Source organism: Caretta caretta, chromosome 4 (genome assembly GCF_965140235.1).
Source record: "Caretta caretta isolate rCarCar2 chromosome 4, rCarCar1.hap1, whole genome shotgun sequence".
NCBI lineage: Eukaryota > Metazoa > Chordata > Testudines > Cheloniidae > Caretta > Caretta caretta.
Window position 1 is genome coordinate 23921592 of NC_134209.1, and position 19445 is coordinate 23941036.

General features: G+C 44.4%; 1 protein-coding gene across 3 annotated transcripts in view; it reads right to left on the bottom strand.

The window, feature by feature from the left end:
• Positions 1-6301: 6301 nt before the first annotated feature.
• SCARB2 (scavenger receptor class B member 2) overlaps positions 6302-19445 on the bottom strand; it is a 34806-nt gene continuing 21662 nt past the window's right edge. Inside the window, exons 6-13 of one of the 3 annotated variants that reach the window (XM_048848103.2) lie at positions 18488-18607; positions 17123-17301; positions 14533-14651; positions 12136-12209; positions 10890-10941; positions 9769-9927; positions 9569-9637; positions 6302-7048 (exon numbers count right to left, since the gene is read on the bottom strand). In XM_048848103.2, coding sequence (XP_048704060.1) covers positions 9608-9637; positions 9769-9927; positions 10890-10941; positions 12136-12209; positions 14533-14651; positions 17123-17301; positions 18488-18607 — 733 coding nt within the window. In that variant the 3' untranslated portion in view covers positions 6302-7048; positions 9569-9607. Of the gene's footprint in view, positions 7049-9563; positions 9638-9768; positions 9928-10889; positions 10942-12135; positions 12210-14532; positions 14652-17122; positions 17302-18487; positions 18608-19445 lie in introns of all 3 variants that reach the window. The other 2 variants (XM_048848102.2, XM_048848101.2) reach the window with 2 other exon arrangements.

Genomic DNA, 19445 nt, shown 5'->3' on the forward strand with positions numbered 1-19445 from the left:
CGAGAGGGTGGCGCTGAATGATGACGTAATCAAATTCGCTAGTTCGTCACCCACACGCACGACCAGCCCCTACAACAGATGGGTGGATCACGTGGCACGGCGGGGAGGGGAGGGGGCGGTCTGGCGCTCTGTTACGATTTAGCGGTGACGTATGGGTGTCGCGCGCCTCTCAGTATCAGAGCTGGGACTGAGGGGGAAGGCGGAGAGAGAACATTTGTTGTGGAACATACCAATCAGGCTAATGGAGGGGGGAGGGCGGAAATCACCGACTCAGGGCTTTACCATGCGGCCTAGGAGGGGGAGGTGCCCTTTCTTGTGGCAGAGTGGTTAGAGCAGTGGGCTGGAGCCAGGACACCAGGGTTCCATTGCTGGCTGTGCTGCCAGCGTGGGGGAGCTGGGCCCAGATCCCCAAAGGAGCACAGGCACCTAGCTTCCACTGATGTCAATGGGTGCGTGGGGTGAACACGAGCCCGCTTCCCCGCAGGGCATAGGGGGCTGGTGGGCGACTCCTCGCCTGCAGGACAGTTCCCCCATGCCGTCCCACTGCATGTTATACAAAGACCCCCAGCCCGCCCCTGACAGCCACCTGGCCCTTGCTTTTCAATCAGCTTCGTGCTCAGTCATTGCACTCTGACAGGTGATGGGAGTTACAGATTTAAAACGGCAAGGGAGCCAGCAAGGTTACTGCCTTCCACAGACACGCCTTTGGATGCTCGGCCGTTAAAAAGAAAACTGCAACAGGGTCACAAGTGGATAAAATAATTTTTACCTAGCCCTAGATTAACACCTCTCCCATGAGGCCAGGTAAAAGACAATGGGCCAAATTTCACTTTTACATCAGAGCAACCCTGTTGAAGTCACTAGGGTCACCCCAGCTTAACCCATCATAATCTGAGCCATTGGGCTAGGCCCTCCATTCACTGTCACCAGACTCTACCAAAGAGGGGAATCAGGCCCATGGTCAAATCTATACTGGAAACTTACTGTACCTTTTCTACTGAAATTTCCACTCCAAATAGGTCATCATTTGGGGCCTGATCCTCCTTTCCTTGAGTATCCACAGCTCCTGAACAGAAGATGAGGTTTGGGTCCTCAAGGAAAATAAATCAGGTCCTTGGTAACTCCCTAAAAATTATCTTGCAGTTGAAATAGTTCTCCAAACAAAATGGCTATTATTTTTCACCCACTCCTTGGCAGAAAATGGTACAGACTTCTCTGGAGTCCTATATTCAGAAGGTATTTACTCTGTTTTTCAAAGAAAGGCATGAGATGAGGGCAATTTCTTATTTGTCTTCTAGCCCCAGATCCCACACACTGCTCCACACACTTATTAGGCCTCACTGGAATATATGCTCCAGCTATACAGGTGCTGGGGGAGAAGTGGGGTTCACTCCCTTCTACACAGCATCCCAAGTCACCAGTGTGTAGCCATAACTCAGTAAAGAGCAGAGGAAAGTCAACATTTTCACAAGTGTCCACTAATTTGAGTACCCCCAATTTTTGGGTACCCAGCTTGAGCCACTTACAGCCTACTTTTCAGAGGTGCCAAGCATTCCCAGCCCCATTGAGATCAACCGGAATGGTAGGGGCTCAGTATCTTTGAAATGGGGACCCTGGGCATCTCAAGTTGGGTACCAAATAACGAGGCACCCAAAATCAGTGGACACTTTCTGGTGGTTCCTACTAACTACAGACATCCAACTCACTGTATTGCTCTTTGTGAATCTGCCTCTCTATGGAACAAAATAGTGAGAAACTATCAGCAAAGCTATCAATATTCTAAATCATAGCACCTCCCTGGAAATTTACATAATCCTTATTTTACAATCCCAACTCTCTGGGTGTAATAAATGTCTCACAGCCATGTTCCACTGAGATACAAGCAGCTTTACTTTTCTCTTTCAGTGCCATCCCAACCCTTCTCCCATTAGAGTTAGGGGCACTGGTTCCCCCTAAGCTGTGCGCATGTGCACACAGATCCTAAACCCCATGCACACGGCGAAACATCACATGCACAAAAATTTGCACAGAAGCAATTTTTTGCTTACACAGCCTGTCAAAAATTAGAGGGAACATTGGTTAGGGGCCATTTTGACTTCAAAAAGAGAGCGGAGTTGGACCAATGCTGAACATTCCGGTAACAATCCCCCTCAGGTGCCTATGGTTAGGTTCCTAAATCCATATTCAGGCACCTAAATCAGTGTCCTGACTTTTAAAAGTGATGAGTGTCCACTACTCAGTGGGAGCTGCTGGATGCTCAGCACTTTTCAAAATAAGGTCACTTTTTTAGGTGCCTGAATATGGATTTCAGAGCCAAGAACTAGGTTTGAAAATTTTGGCTATGAACTGTTTTATTTCAAAAGGCACCAGATATACACAGATATAAACAAAGAAGTTGTATAGTGAAAGAAAATACCAAGTTCATCACACTTTTTATAGAAACATTAACTTTTATTAATGCAACACCTGATCTGCATTAATAGTGGAAACAAAAATTGCTAGAATCACAAAGTGAATCACCTGTGCAAACATACTGATCATCGCTATGAGTGTCTCCTCTTTAACAGGTTTCAGCAGCCGTGTTAGTCTGTAGTCGCAAAAAGAAAAGGAGTACTAGTGGCACCTTAGAGACTAACCAATTTATTTGAGCATAGGCTTTCGTGAGCTACAGCTCACTTCATTGAATGAAGTGAGCTGTAGCTCACGAAAGCCTATGCTCAAATAAATTGGTTAGTCTCTAAGGTGCCACTAGTACTCCTTTTCTTTTTCCTCTTTAACCATCAGCCTCAGGAAAACAAATACAAAATCCATCAACAAACAACAGTTGACAATTATCTCCCGTGAGTCTTCAATAATTAAAAAAGTAGCCAATGCTGCATGGAATCACTTCCACTGTGTGGAACAAACAATGCTTTACAGAACAGCTGAACAGAAGGATTATAGATGGAAAATCTTCCCTTGATTCAGGCACAAGTAATTCTTATTAATAACAGGTATATAAGGAACTATCATACAGTGATCTTAGCACACCTGCAAGGTGCTGAGTGTCTGACTTACAGTGAAGTAAGCTGTCCTTTGAAGAATCAAGACCATGGCACTTTACAAATATAAATTCATCCCCACAACACCTCTGACGGGGGGTGTGTGTGTATATATATATATAGGTAAATGTTAATAACCCTACAGATTACAACTCTGATGTCCTGACAACCAGCCTTGGGCTCTAATCACTAGACTGTGCTGCCTTTCAGTGTTAATTAGCTGCTATTGTGAGTTGCATGTGGGCATCCAGAGGAGAATGATATTCTTTGTAGTGTTTCTTTAAATGTTAACAGCTGAGAAAGATGAACAAATGGGATTCTGGATTTTTAAGGTACCCAGGGCACAGTTTACAAAGAAACAATGCAAAGGCCTGTCAAGGATAACTGCCCCTGCATATCAAATATACTGTATTTGTAATTGCATTAAACATTTAGGAAATCTACAGACCTTCTGTGTTGAGGTATGTTTGGAACATTAAAGGAAAGCAGAATAAACGTCTTTTTTTAAATACTGGTAGTAACCCTTTATAAAACACAGCTGGAAGGTCTGGCATCCAATAAAATGGCTCTCCCACAGATATATTTGACTTTTGTAGGTGTTGGATTGAGAGAGGGAGTGAAATGCTCCATTAAGAGGCATCAAACTGCAATGTACTGGTTTCACAAAACTAAACGGAAATAAAACTCTAAAATTGTATCATGCATCCTGCTTGAATGGGGTTTTCGCTTTTAACTCTGTAGACATTTTTGCTCTTGCCTTACATAGAAATGCACACACCCTTCTCCAAACTGCTTAATATCTATGCGTCTATTTGTATCTAACATATGGGATTTTAAAATGTGTTTGGTGTTGACCTAAGCCTGCTCCCATTGACTTCAGTGGGAGCAGTGTTAGGCCATGGCTGAACGCTTTGGAACATCCTGCTCATAATACAGAGCATACTATATTTCGTACATGTGAGTTAGAAGCTGAGAAGTTCCAGGAAGAATTAGATGTTCTGTAGACTAAAAGCCTGTGTCTATAAGGTACAACTGAATGATTTTGTTGGCATTTTGCCCACAATGCTCACCGCTAACTGACATGCATGTGTTTTAAAACCTGATGAAAGTCACTTTGCATGATATTTAACAGATTTCCAGCTGCACATTGGAAATTAGAAGGTGCTGCTAAACAGGACAGCTGTACAGGAATGAATGTAACAGCAGGAGCATGCAAAAAAATAAAGTGGAAACGTTTATTAAAATAACCACCTTTCCTGTATATTAAACAAATAAGACCTTTTCCCTATGGTCTAGTGGAGATTTAAGAAATAAATGTTCCTTGGGGGGAAAATTCTTCAGGGCAAGGCAGAGAATGGAAACGTTGGAGCAATGAAGTAACAAAACCAAGCAGCAGCTTAATCTGCGGTACCATATATGCATAAACATCTAGACACAGTAATTCAGACATTTGAAGAGTTCAGCTAAATAAATAAATGGAAAGGAATAATGAGCCAGATCCTGAATAGGTGTAAATTGACATAGCATCACTGACTTTGATGGCACTCCACTGATTTACATCAGCTGAGGATCTGACCCAATAAGCAGAATGTAAACATTTTAAAATTGATATGTTGGGATTAAATTCTCCCCAGTGCAGAGGATCCTGCATATCAGTTGAGACCTTGGGACAAAACCTGTTCCTGACTTCTCAGCTGAGTCCACGAATACTTGATCTGGACAGTGGCATGAGGATTGGTATTTTGCAGCAGGGTTAAGCAGTGTGTAGTCCCTCTGCTGGTCCTCTGCGCTAGCATGAATTTCACCCTGTGAGGCCTTGTCAAAATGACTTCCTCAGAAAATACCTGAGGCTTTGTAGATGATTTGTAGGTTACTACTGTTGTGCACAGATAACTTTTACACAAGGTGCTATATTTCAATGTGGATCATACAATGATCTGAACTGTACAACATAAAGACTGAGACAGAAAGGTGATGTGGAGTTCCTGATTTAGCATAATGTACTGCAAGAAGCAAATGGTCCACAAACAGAACACAGGCTTTGCAGCTACTGACTCAGTTTCCCCAGCTAAGGAAGGCTGGCACTTAATCTGAGAGGGATGTAGCCTTTCACCAACAGCACTGGGCATTCTGTAGCTGCCCCCTTCCAAATACAAGAAAGAATTTAAGAGGGACCCTGGGCCAAAGCTATTGGGATTTCCCTTAGCTGGCAGGTTTATTCCAGAGGTCAGCCAAGGAAAGAAATAAAGGGGTCCTGGGACTCAAAGAGTGGGGTGATGGGGAGGAGGTATCTACAACTGGAATCTACATATGTGGCAAAGGAAGATTATCCCCTCCCAAAGAACAACATTTGGGGTAAAGGTAAGGCGGAGTTCCAAACCCCCTTACCCACAAGGGTTTTCACATGGCATTACTTTCATCCTGGCAAATCAGAGGCTGGACAGTTTCCTCTCATGAGGTTAAATGGAGACATTACTGCAGAGCAAATCCCTTGAGATGAATGGCTGTAGTTGGCTGGTCTGAGTCTCTCACTCACTGGGAACACTCTTGCAGATCACAACGGGTTGGGAGCTCCATTACGTACAAGAGCCCTTATCTGCAGTGCGGCAGATGCCTGAATTTGGATGCTTATTTGGTTGGTTCTGGCTTGCATAAGAGGAGCCTGTCGGCTAAAGAAGTCAGCCTGGTGCAATGCCAGTATCTCTAGCCTTCTGTAATTGGTACCAATCTATAGACCATAGCACAATGGGGCTCTGGTCCAGGACTAGGGCTCCTAGGTGCTACAGTAATACAGATAATAAATAATAATAGTGATAATAATGAACTTTTCTGACTGGGACACCCCAAAATGTTCTGGATTGCTGAACAATTGATAGGCTAACACCCTATGCATGAGTGTTCAGCCAGTCAAAAAAGTAGGTCTCAATTTTTCACTGACTATTCGATGGAAATATGTTTGTGAGAATGCTCTTCCTCACTGAGGGAAAAAAGGTACCCTTATATTTTAAACTACCAGTATTTAAAAAAAAACCCATTTATGCTGCTTTCCTTAATGTTCCAAACATGCCTCAACACAGAAGGTCTGTAGATTTCCTAAACGTTGAATGCAATTACAAATGCACTTGCAACGTCTGCCTTTACAGTGCTCCACAAACTAGATATTTTGTGAGACACTGACACAGGAAAAAGGAGAACGCTCTATTGTACCCTCAGCTAACCAACCCTGTGTTTTCCAGTGTAAAAAATAATTAAAAGTTAAAAACTTGCCAGGCATTTTATTAATACCACACAATGGGATTTCAAACAATACTGGGCAGATCAAGGTGCTGTACGAAAATGTGCTATGAAACACTTGGCTCCTTAACTGAAAACTAGATATGACTAAATAGGCCTCACTTACAATTTGGCTTAGATTCACAAAACAATTTTGGAGATAAAAGGCATGATGGGTAACTACTAAAACAATCCATGTTATTCTTATTAACATGTTCATGTTAATAAGAAGCCAAGTGTGCTCTACACAAAAGACAAAATTAGACCCAGAGCAATATTTTCAAACATGCCTAAGTTCCATTTTCAAAAGGGACTTAGGAGCCCACATTATTATGGTCCTTTTACAAAGTTTACCCCACGTAATTCTAATACATGAATCAGGGTATTATACTCTCACTGATATAGTGGTTCTGAGCTTTTATGGCTTTCAACAGCACTGGGAATATTAAACACTAGTTAATAAAGCAGGATCTCAAGTCATTTTAATATCTGGCTTTAAAACTTACTTAGCAGCTGAGAAGAACAGTTTCCTCATTCATTAGCATTTTAGCTTTTTTTATCCCTGTACTACAAATAATCATAATTAGCATGGTGGGTTTTCAGGCAGCGCTGTGTGCCGGGTAGTATTCGGTATTAGATCAACTTGCATAGTTTATTCACCAAGCTCACATGGGAAGGGGGAAAAAAGAATATTAGGATGTCCTGATGAGCGGAGCCCTTTCCTCTTCAGTACTCTGAAATACAAAATGGCAAAGCAGAAAAGTTAACTGCAGTGTGTAGCCAATGTGGAGCTGGAGGACAGCAAATGTAAGACTGAGTTTCAAAGCACCAAAGAAGAGTGATCCTGGTTTTTATCACCCCCTAAGTCCAAATTCCATCCCTTGTGCCATACAGGAACAACTATTAAGGTAAAAAAGCACCACAGGGCAGATTGTGCGTGGTCTTTACATAGATATTCAAGCGGGATGATGCAAGAAGCCACCCCAATTTTGCTCACCCTATGCCAGGACCAGCACAACCGCAGCATATGCTCTACTGTGAGCACATGGATTGTTCCTCATAGGGCTCCCATTGGGAAAGCTGCCCCAAAGGGGCTGGAGAGGAGAAAAGGGCACGCCCCCCTCTTCTCTGCATGGGCAAGCGTTGCTGACCAGCCATGAAGAGGGGAGCGTGCTGCATCATCCTAGGGAATGTGCAGCAGGCACATGCTGTCTGCATTCCTTAGAGATGTTTAGGGGGTGACACAAGGATCAGTGTTAGGGCAGGGCTTATTTAACATCCTCCATGATGATGCTGGAAGGCGACATGAACAGCATATTGACGAGATTACACTGGGAGGAGTTATCTGCGCCAGTAGGGACAGAGATCATTAAAAGGGACCTATGGAGGGGCAGGGTCAAAGGCAGGAAATCTTGGAAAAATGCAAGATGATGCATCTTGGGAAAAATAATCACACTCAAAGGGATGGAGAATCCTGGGAAGCAGTAATGCTGGAGACTTATGGGCAACAGAGGGCAGGGTAATACGACTGCAAAATTAAAGGCCCATCTTGGGCTGCGTCTGCAAAAATATTGGGTCACAGAGCAGGGAGGTGAGAGCTCCTCTGCATGTGGCTGGAACCACCTCTGGAAGGTATGTGCACACTTCTGGGCACCTAGAATGTTAATGACAGACTGGAGGGAGTTCAGAGAGGAACAACAAAAATGATACGGGGCGGGAGAGACAGATTTAGAGGAAAGATTTAAAGAGTTAAATATATTGAGCTTTGCTAAATGACAATTGAGGAGTGAGGTCAGCAGTATGGTAATAGTCTACAAATAGTTTAAGGCCATAAACATGAGGGAGGGAAAAGAACTGGTGCAATACACGAGGGTATAACTTGGGCTGTAGGATTTTCATGGCCATCACCGATTTCACTGTTTGCAGGAAAGAGCATAGTCTCTGAGAAACATGAAATTCAAACTTTCCACTGTTTTTTGTTCCTTCTCTGGTGCCAAGGAAAGCCTGAGAAACGTGGCTGTGACTGATCTTGCTGGGGTTGGGATGAGGCCTTGGCTGGAGCCCATAGGCCTGCTGCTAGCCTCTCAGGCGGAGCCTGCCAACCAGACAGGGAAGGGAAAAAACTCAGGTGCTCAGGAGAAACAGGATCCGCCTCTCCCATAAAGGAACCAGGACCAGAGTCGTTAAAACATCCATTGCCAAAAGGCTGAGCAGGGTGCAAGAATGAAGCAAAAGTTTCCAAGTGGGAGCAGTCAACATTTGAGGAAAGTCTGTCAGGCTGCAGAAAGATGACACAGGTCTCTCTCTTGAGGTCTTACCACAAAACAAACCATCACAAGGCTAACTAATAAGCATGCCCAGGTCCTCACAAACTGAGAAACAGCACATGCACGGTTTGGGTCTGAATTCAGGATGCGTGTGCTTTTTCATGCAGTTGCAAGAACCTGTTTAGAAAGCAAAATACACAAAAAGCAAGACTGTCCTAGAGCAACAGCAGCTAGAAGTGGAAAAAGCCTACTAGGGTACCCTGTCTCGGATCACAAAGATGTCCATAGTTTAGCATCCATACGGGACTGCTGAAGTAGGGTGAAGTTTTGGCTCACAATCTTTGACAGCATTGACAACCTTAATGCCAATTTTTTAATATAACAGATCAGAATACCCATATGGAACACTATTATCTGTGTATGGTACTGTGGTTTTTTTTTTTTTAAAGTCATAATGTGCATTTACAGCATAAGTTTGTGCATTTGAGAAGGAATTTGGAGGAGTTGATCCACTTTGTATCGTCTTTGTATGAAGTATACTGACATGTGGAGATGCTCAGGTTGTAAGATTATAATTGCCATTGAAGGATTAAATATGGTAAGATCAAAGTTAAGGTTGTGCATTATGGAGTGATTTTCAGTTCTCTGAGGGGGACAGTATTGTTGAATGGCTCAAGTGGCAAAGCTGGGATAAGAATCTGAATTCGTTTGTAGTTTCTGGGTGTCCAGAATTGGGCTGTTAGTTTGGGAAGAACACTGGGCCTTTGGGAAGAACCAGCCCAAAGTATTACAAGAGAACCTGAAAATCAATTTAATACTTTTTCCTCAAAAGGCAACTGTCAAATTGAACAGGGCTCAAAATGTCAAATATGTGGGTTTTTTGGATCTTACCCTTCAGAGTTCACTAGACAGGCTTATTTTTACAACTAGTGTTTGTAGCTAGCAAAGGAATTAAGAACAAAAAATATTTATATTCACCCACCTTACCACGTATCAAACTGGCTGCATAGCTTTGCTTGGGTGCACTTACTCTGGGTCTATTAACACTTCTCTAACCTGGAAAGAGCATTTGCAACAAAAACAAAAAGCAAAAATGTTGTGGGAACCCAAAAGGTAAAAGTCAATGAGAGGCAAATAAAACACAGATAAACACTGAGAAAGAAAGGTCAACTTCAGATGCTACTAACCTCTTCCTTTGTTCCAGGGGGCCTGCATACAAGCACAATGAAACAAATCCCCAAAATAATTCCTAATGCCATGATTATGAAGGGGATGCTGGTTACAACTGTGGCTTCAAACAGAACACTCCTCAGTTTTTTGGCAGATGCTTCGTCAATCAGAACACTCTGGAGGAGCAGGGAGCATTGAGAAAGAATAAAATGATACATTTCAATACCTCTCTCTTATTTAGAATAAGCATAAGAGGAAACAGCGGCATCCCCTCTGCCATGACGACTGTTTGATATGCCTTTCCATGGACTAGAACTGCTAGCTCTAGTTTAGAAGCTATAGGGATACACTGGTCTGCATTTTCAAAAGTGACTGATGATTTTGTGTGCACAACTGTGGGACACCTTAAAAAGGGCTGGATTTTCAGAGGGAAGGTGCTTTCTCTCGAGCACCCCCCAGAGGGAATGGTTCATGAATCACCAGCACACTCCCTGCGATAGCTAAGATGTTCTTGGAGGTCTCCCATTCAAGTACTGACCTCGCTTGACCTTACTCACAGTCTGATCCTGCAAACTGTTGTTGCCAGGTGGCATGCTTGCTGCCAGGAGTTCTCACTGAAGTCAATGGGACTCACAACAGAAAGCACTACTCCCAGCTTTAACTATATGCAGGACTGGGCATTAATTTGTGAGACCTCAGGTTCAGAGCATGAAGGGACATGGCTGCAGGCCACAATGAAGATCCTCTGGGAGATAAAGCTCCTTCCTAGAGATAAAGGGGACTTTACAAAGACTATCACAAATCCAAGGAATTCAGGGACCCATCTTCAGTGAAGAAACCTCCCTGGAAGTCTGACAAACTAAAGGCCTGATCCATCAAACTTCTTCCCCCTCAGTCGCTCTTACGCCCATGAAAGATATCATTGAAGTCAATAGGAGTACCCACGTGAAGGGGAGTTTGCAGGACTGGGACCTAGGACAAAGATCAACCAGAAATTTTATACAAAGAACTATTTCCTACCCCCCTGCTAGTGTAAAATTAGGAGAAACATGACACATTCCCCACTTTTTTGCAGGCCCAGTGGTATCATCTTTCTAGACAGGCACACACTGCAATGGAGACCATTTACAATATTTACCTCATTTACATGCACCACGGGGAAAACCAATGTTCTGACACTGCCTGTTTCACTGTGTAAAAAGACAGCAAAGCATTCAGATTCTGCAATGGTTTCAGCTTTCTCCAGACAGATTAGAACACAGCAATCAAGGGGGAAAACTTTCCCATGTGAAAACTCCAGACCCTTCTTATCTTTATTTAAACTTTTAACCTTCCCCTCCCCTATATTAGGATAGGGATCAAGATCTAGAAACTGGAATGTAGTCTTTGTTTTTAAAGCAATAAAATATACTGGGGTTTCCTGGGGAGTGACTGGGGGGGGGGGGGCGCGCAATCCAGGAGAAGCTTATTAATAGCTGACCTCATGGAAAGTTTGTGCCAGGGAATGGCAACACCAACCGGAGTGGTTGTTGAAGGCTATATGTATTTGTGAAATATACATATGCTGTTATAAGAGACGCACACCAGCTAAAGTGATGCCTGGTATTAGAGTGGAGTTATGTTAATAGTGCCAGCAATACTGGGATAGAAGGTATTTCAATGAGAGATCTCATAACCACTAGAAAGTACAGTACAGTAGATATAAGGAAATGATATGTTAGGATCCAGTCCCCCAAAAGGGATCTGGGCAGATAAGATGCCACCTTTATATATTTTTCAAGTGCCTTGTACATACAGACTTGTGTGGGAACTTTGACGTGTCAAGTTGAAAGTGAATGGGAGTTCCTGTAAAGTTTTTAACTAGCTCCTGCTACCACTCGGACACCAATCTGGCCTCACCAGCTGGGACTGTGTTTGGCATTTGCGGTGGCAGAAATCATGGCTGTGTGTGGGTACACGTGCATTCCTGTGATAGTGTCTCTCTTATAACTAAGATAAGGACAGTCAGCCAGATCCTCAGTCAGTGTGAATCTATTTTATTGACTTCACAGAAATCATGCCACCAATACGTTTTGGTTCTGTCACATAGTGTGTTTCACATTTAGGCTTTCGCAGTTTGAAAGATATGTTCAGAAAACATAGCAGGGCCGTAGCTTGTGACAGCTCACACCTGAGTTTTCAGGTTGTTGAAAAAACTACAAATTGCCACTATGAATGTGAAACAAGAAGAAGGAACTACCCTGCCATTTTCTAGGTAAGATTCTATTGGATCGAACTCTCTCTACAAATAATATTTCCTCCAAGGACTCTGCAGACAAAATCACCTCAAATACAAAGTCAGGCAAGCAACCCTGAAATCCCCACTGCTAGAGGCGAATACTTACATAAATCCCTCTAGTTTTCTGACAAGAACATTGATCTGCATTCTCTTGGCTGCTTGTACAACTATCCCAGTCAGCTGTGAAAGAAAGGGAAACTTTTAGAGTAAAAAAATTTGGATTTTTTTTTAAAAAGTATGATTTCAGCCCAATTTTTACAGTGGGAAGGAGTTGTTAAGATGGCAAAACACCACATCTACTAGTTAAGATGGAACTGGATGGGTTTCCTGTCTCTTTACAGGAGAATTAGGTAGATGCATGCAAGGGGACTATTTTTATTTGTATCCATCCATCCAGATACTTAGATGACCCTCATTACTATAGAGCCTGAGAGTCTGTGTACTAATGGGGTCCCTAGAAGCTCCAACTGAGCTTGGGGCACCATTCTGTAAGGCATAGTACAAACACACAGTTAAGAGACAGTCTCTGTCCCAATGTAAACAGATAAGAAAGGCAAAGGGTGGAAGGAAGGAAGGAAGTGCTATTAGCCCCATTTTACAGATGGAGAACTGAACCACTGAAAGGTTAAATTGATAGGGCCAAAGTCACACAGGAAGTCTGTGGAGGAGCTGGGAATTGAACCCAGAGCCCTTGTGCCTTAACCATAAAACAAATTGCTACTAAAGCCCAAGATAGAGTGATGAATCTGGCTGCACTGCCACTGAGAAGATCCGTGCAAAATAGTCTTCTGCGAGTTGCAATAATAATAATAATCAACCAACAGCATCATAAATGCTGCAATGTCTGGCATGTTGGAGGAAGGAGATTTTTTAAGTTTAGAAGTGGTAAAATTTAGCTTTAATTTATTTGGCGGGGCAGCGGTTAGTTCATATGACTGTCAATCCCACATTGAGAAAGAATTGTGTAAGAAGGGATTGGGCAATCAGGAACCTGCTGGCACCAAGAGTTTGGATTCCAAACAGCATGTGCACTAGTGCTCAGAAAGGAGCTGCCCTTGCTGAAGCAGAAGGAAATTGTACCTCGCTGCATCCTGAGTCAGATTACTGTTTCCCCCTATCATTATGTTGGTCATTCCTTTATTCTTTCCCCTCGTTCTGTTCTCCACTGTATGTCTTCACATTTTCACTTCCAGGCCACTGCGCTGTTGTGTGGATTTACAGAAGAGTAAATTTTTAAAGCCATGGATCAATAGGTACAGTAATAATACAAATGCTGTGCCAGATTCAGCGGTCAAATCCCAGCTACCTTGTGACTCCCCTGAGATGCAAAATAGCTGTAAACCCAGCTAACGGCTCTTTGACCAAGGCCAGCAACTACCTGGGCTTATTGACATCCAGGGATGAATGCAGAGCCTCCATCTTGAACTTTTGGGGCAGTCTGAATGGATTTAGCCTCTTGAGGCTCAAGATTGGTCTCCAGTCTCCTGATTTTTTGGCCCTGAAGTAGACAGAAGATTTCACTTTCTCAGGGGAAACTGGGCGATGGCTTTGGTGAACGTGAGACAAAAGCTAGAGCGACAAGCAGTCCGCGGGCTCCATGAGCCAGGAAGTGAGAAGGAAGAGAGCCAAGTGAAGAGGGAGGGGGTTTTCTTGGAATGCTATCAAGTGGCTATGATGGAAATCACCAGCTGCATGGAAACAATCTCCACCCTTCTCAGGCAAAAAGAAATCCCATCCCACACAAAGGGAAAACTTCCTGTCAAAACCTGTCCTTGAGGAGGCTGCCTAGCGTGGGTGGGTTGGTGGGAAAGCTTGAGATATCGCTAGCAGCAAACTGATCCTTTCTGGTACTGAGAGCTGTGGAATTTGGAACAGACTGGTCCTGGGGCTTGGAGTGGGAAGTGCCTTTCTGAAGAGGTCTTGCTGGGGGGTGTCTCCCTGCCTTCCTTCTCTGGAGGAAGGTCAGTCTTGGGGTTCATCATATGAACCAGGCTACTGCTGAAGAGGTGGAGAGGGCTAGTGAACAGGGCTTAGAGAGAAGATTGCTGACCAGGGAAGAAGCCAGAATAAACACTGTGAAACCCTCTGGCCTGCCATTATCTAAGCCATCACATTCATGACATCACAAACTGGATGCCTAAGGGAATAAGGTTTAAGGACTCAAGGTTTAAGGACTCAATTCTGAGTCAATGGGAGCTGGATCAGGCCTTAGCATCTTCCTTCCTTCCCTGCCTAGGGAGTGTATTCTACAAGCCCATATCTTTGGTGAAGTCTTGGCTTTACAAAAGCAACACTAAGTGCACATATCAATACTGAGGCTCTTGTATTGCTTTTCTGCATAGAGCTTGGTTGTCTCTCTCCAGGGTCTGGTATCGTGTAATGCCCCTATTTCACTGTGGGGCAGATTGCTACCCGGAGGTGGCTGCCTTCATTTATTCACTTTATCTAGTGGAGGGAGAATCAGATTCCCTGCAAGTCATTTCAAAGGGAAGCACATACTTACAGGATTGATGTCCAGAAATGTTTCATGATCCTCCTTCCTGGGATGCATGCCCTGTATGTCCTTAATATACTGCTCAGCTGCTTGGTAAAAATGTGGGGCTGATAAAAGGATGGGGACCCCTGGAATTTTAAAACAGCGAAGTCACTATTTTCTAAAGAGAACAATGCATCAGATCCCCACCCAGCCAGCCAATCAGTGTGGCCAGGAACAGAAATAAGATACTGCGCACACACCATGAAACAACTTTCAATACAACATCACCGCTAACAAAAATTCCCAGAATCCAGTAATAAATAACTGAAGAAAACTGGTTTCTGCTGGGGCCCATTCACTTCACTGGAAGCATTTTACAGAAGGCAACATGGCCTGGTAGATAAGGCACTGAACTGGAACGCAGGAGACCTTGGTTCTATTTCTGGCCCTGCTGGCTGAGCTTGGGCAAATCACTTCATCTCTCCCTGCCCCAGTTCCCCATATATAAAATGGGGTTAATGTACAAGCTCCTTGTAAGTGCTAAGAGATCCACTGATGCAAAGTGCTATGTAAGAGCTGGGTATTGTTATTTATTAGTCTTATGGTCCAAACAAACAGATTCCAACCTAGTTCTGGTGTATACTATCTAGGTTCTTACACTCATCACTTCAGCCATCAAGTGCCTTCCAGCAGGGCATTAAGCAATGTGACTAACATCTATCACATGTAGTTTGATTCTCTCCCGAGGGTTAGGCCCTCATCCAGCAAAGCACTTGGGCACACAGGTAGTCCCACTGAAGCCAAGAGAGTTACGCTGATTGACACTAGCTGAGGATTTAGCCCAGGGGTGGCCAACTTGTGGCTCCGGAGCTGCATGAGCCTCTTCAGAGGTTAATATGCGGCTCCTTGCATAGGCGCTGACTCCGGGGCTGGAGCTACAGATGCTAACTTTCCAATGTGCTGTGGGGTGCTTACTGCTCAACCCCCTGCTCTGCCCCAGGTCCTGCCACCACTCCACCCCTTCCCCCGAGTCTGCCATGCCCTTGCTCCTCCCCCATCCCCACCAGAGCCTCCTGCGCACTGCAAAACAGCTGACTGCAGCGGGTGGGTGGTGTGGAGAGGGAGGGGGAGGTGCTGCTTGGCGAGGCTGCCAGTGGGCAGGAGGCGCGGGGGGGGGGTTAGTGGATGTGCGGCTGCTGGGGAACGTATTACGGTGGCTCCTTGGCAATGTACATTGGTAAATTCTAGCTCCTTCTCAGGCTCAGGTTGGCCACCCCGATCTAGCCCTTTGTGTCATCCATGCTGTGAGCACACTGCACTTCTGAGGTGTCGATCATGTTACAGTCTGGCCACTTAGGCACCTGTGTAACTTTAAGTACGTGAGCACTTTCACTGCACTGATTAAAAGCGATTCTACTAGGACTATTGTATTCCCAACACTGACAGGGTCTAAGGACTTTCTAAAGAGGTGTGATTACAAATGTCATGCCAATGAAGCACTGAGACAGCACAGAACACAACTTTCACACGCTGACTGGGGAAGTGACATTTACCAAAGTAGAGCTTGCCCTAGGCCAGCCCACCCTGATTAGCAAGGAGGCATACCTGAGCAGGAAACACCTGGCCCTGCAGCAGGTGTTCTCAAGGAGAACAGAAGTGGCTGCGAGCAACTCGGCTTTAGCAGAGAAACTGAAGCTGGATGAGTGAGGCAACAGGCAAGGAACGGCCTGGGAAAATGGATGGACTTGAAAACTATATTTTGAATGTGTTGTGAAGTTAATAATGCAGGAGCCCCTAACTGGGAGAAAGGTTGGGGCCTGGAAGCCAGAGCCTGAAAGGCTCAGCTCCAGCTAGGAAGGGCTGGGAGTAGCTTGCCAAAGCAGGGAAGACCCTGAACACCAGAGGAGTTTGGGGCTGTGCCCAGTTTAATGGTGGAGGCAAGGCTCTTGTGTTCAGTTTTTGAAATGTAAGTTAATAAACCAGACCCTGAGGAAGGCTTTTACAAATCCAACAACAGCTTTCTTTTGAGTTTACTGAGGAACCATACTGAGGAACCAAAAGGGGAACCGGAGGTGAGGAGCTGCTGGCAGGGCTGCCTTGAGGCCATAAGGGGTCATCTGGGCAGAGGTGCCCCATCTTCATGGACATGCCCCATCTTCATGGAGGGGAAATTCACCCAGTACAGCCAGCCAGCATGAGGCCTATGCACCAGGCTCAAGTGGTGTATAGGCCCCAGTAGTGAATTTTGCCTACTAAGAAGTGACTCTGTTGTGTAGAGCACAGCTGGCTGTGACTGCTTTTAACTTTACAGTCCCACTCCTAGGATGTGCTTCTGACTCCAGTCTTCATATGATGTAAAACTAGAGCTTGAGCAGATGACATCTTTCAGGAATGCTATTTAAGATCCGTTTTCTTCACTCCTGTAGCCTTTTAATAATAACGGGTGATACTGGGCTTGATTTGGCAAGATGCTGGACTCTCTCAGCTTCTCATGACTTCATGTAGAATTGAGAGTGCTCAGTACCCCACAGGATCGAGCCAATTGCCCCAACGTGGTTCAGTTAAACGTGAAAATGTGCTGCCCCAGAAGCATTTCCCACACTCCCTGGATACATACCTTGCTTGCAGATGCTGACATTCAGGACCCCTGAGCCGTGGCAGTTTCCTGCTGGCACACAGAATCCCGCATTGTCCGGGTTCACTGACGTATTGGCAAAGACCTTTTCAGGGGGCACAAACCGATAGGCAGGGATTCCAGACACACTCACAAAGCTATCAAAAGTTATATACAGAGATCTGTGGGGAAGAAAAGCAAGAATCTGAATTTATAGTCACAAGGACTTACTAGCCTATGCTGTACAGCCTTCAAAGTGGCATCTGCAGGTCCATTTGGATTTACAGTAAGCTACAGGCCTGCTCCAAAGCCCACTGAAATCAACAGAAGCCTTTCCACTAATTTCAATGAGCTCTGGATCAGGTCCTATACGCCTTCTTGTGGTGTTGCACGAAAAGGGTGAGCCTTTTTAAAAAAAAATGGAGGTCTGGGGCACAGATGCCTGGCCTCAGAAGGGTTTCTCAAGTCCTCAGGATTATCTTTTCAGTCATAAGATTTCAGTGGTGCTGCAGCTGTTTAAGCCACAGATCTCACAACCACAAAAGTGACAATGAAAAGAATGGATGGGGGAGACAGTACCAGCAGGTCCCAAAGAGGGCAATTCTTGAACCCCCAACATTGCCTGGATTCATCAAATGGGGGTTATTTTCCTGATTTAAAGAGTAAATGGCATGTCAATTTTGTTTTCAAATGGCAGAGAAACCTAGGAGGAAGCAGGATACTAGGTAGAATGACAAGAGAAAAAAATCCCAGGCTCTTCCATATCCCATTACTTGTGTATGTGTGCATGTGTCTCATGGTGGAAGTGATGTCATGGAATGATGCATTCTGGAATGTCTTTACTAAACTAGGAAGTGCGAGAGGATTTCACAGAGGGAAAGAAGTTTTAAATAAGGTCTGTTTAGCATGCTTGTGCTGTCTCCTCTCATCCTGCTGAGGGAAGGAATTCAGCAAATATTTCAGGATTTAACTCAAATTTTCATTTTACTTTTGTCACAAATAGTTCATTTTTAACCAGATGTGACTTGGTTTTTAGGGGTTAACTCACTCCTACTTGTTAGAGTGAATTAATAAAGGACAAAAAGAAAAGGAGTACTTGTGGCACCTTAGAGACTAACCAATTTATTTGAGCATAAGCTTTCGTGAGCTACAGCTCACATAAATTGGTTAGTCTCTAAGGTGCCACAAGTACTCCTTTTCTTTTTGCGAATACAGACTAACGCAGCTGCTACTCTGAAACCTAATGAAGGACAAATGTACTTAAGGAATAGAGCTTGTAAAACATAACATTAGGGAAAAAGATTTGAAATCTCAGAAGGATCCAGTGTGAACAGTTTGATATGTTACGTTTGGAATTATTCTCCTTACCTGCAGAAATCAGAAGAAAAGACATAAATTGTTTCATCTGTGCTTATCAATGGGTGGAAAGCACTTCCATCTGTCCCATTGATCATATTACATGACTCTGTAGTCCACCAGTTAAGTGACCTGCAGTAAAAGAAGCAGAGAGAGGGAACAAAAGAGCCAAAGAATTATTGAGCAATGGGGAGTTAATACCGCTTGGTTGGTGTGGGAAGGACCGTGATGGCCTGACTCTCATTCACACTGAAAGCATGTCTACACTGCAGTCAGAGGTTGACTGTAGCTGGGTAACGGTGCATGGCTATAGCACTGAAGACACGGTGGCACAGGCTTCAGCGCAGACTAGGAAAGTGAATACACACCCAGGTTTCTGGGTGGACTTGTACAACCCAGACTGGGGTCTACGCCATTGTGACTTCACTGCTATTTTTAGCTGTGCTAGCTAAAGCTAGTGCAACCGTGTCTACCTGCGCTTTAATCAGACCTCTGATTGCAGTGCAGACCTACCCATAGCGCAATGGAAATAGCTCTGGCAGTGTATAGGGGGCTGAAAATGCACATAAATTACACTTACATCCCCTTTACATTGGGGCCGTAGTGTAACTGAGAATCTGGCTCCCAAGCAAGAAGTTGCTGGCAAACATTTTAATTAGCAGCACAGCGGTTTGGGTTATTCACTTTGGGCTTGTTTACGAGCCAGACCACATGTCAAGCAAGTGTGTTCGAACCCCCTTCTGCCTCTAGACAGGTGTTGGGATGGTGCCCAATTGGTATGGCCGTACTGAATGAATGGTGTGAGAACATGGCTTGACATGAGTGAACTTCAAAAGAGGATTCTGGGAGCAGAATCCTTCTCTTCGCATCAGGCAGATGCCAGAGGTGAAACTGACTGGCTCCATGCTGCGTGTAGGATCAATACTGATCTTTGGGTCAGCAAATATGTCCACTTGAAAGCAAACAACAT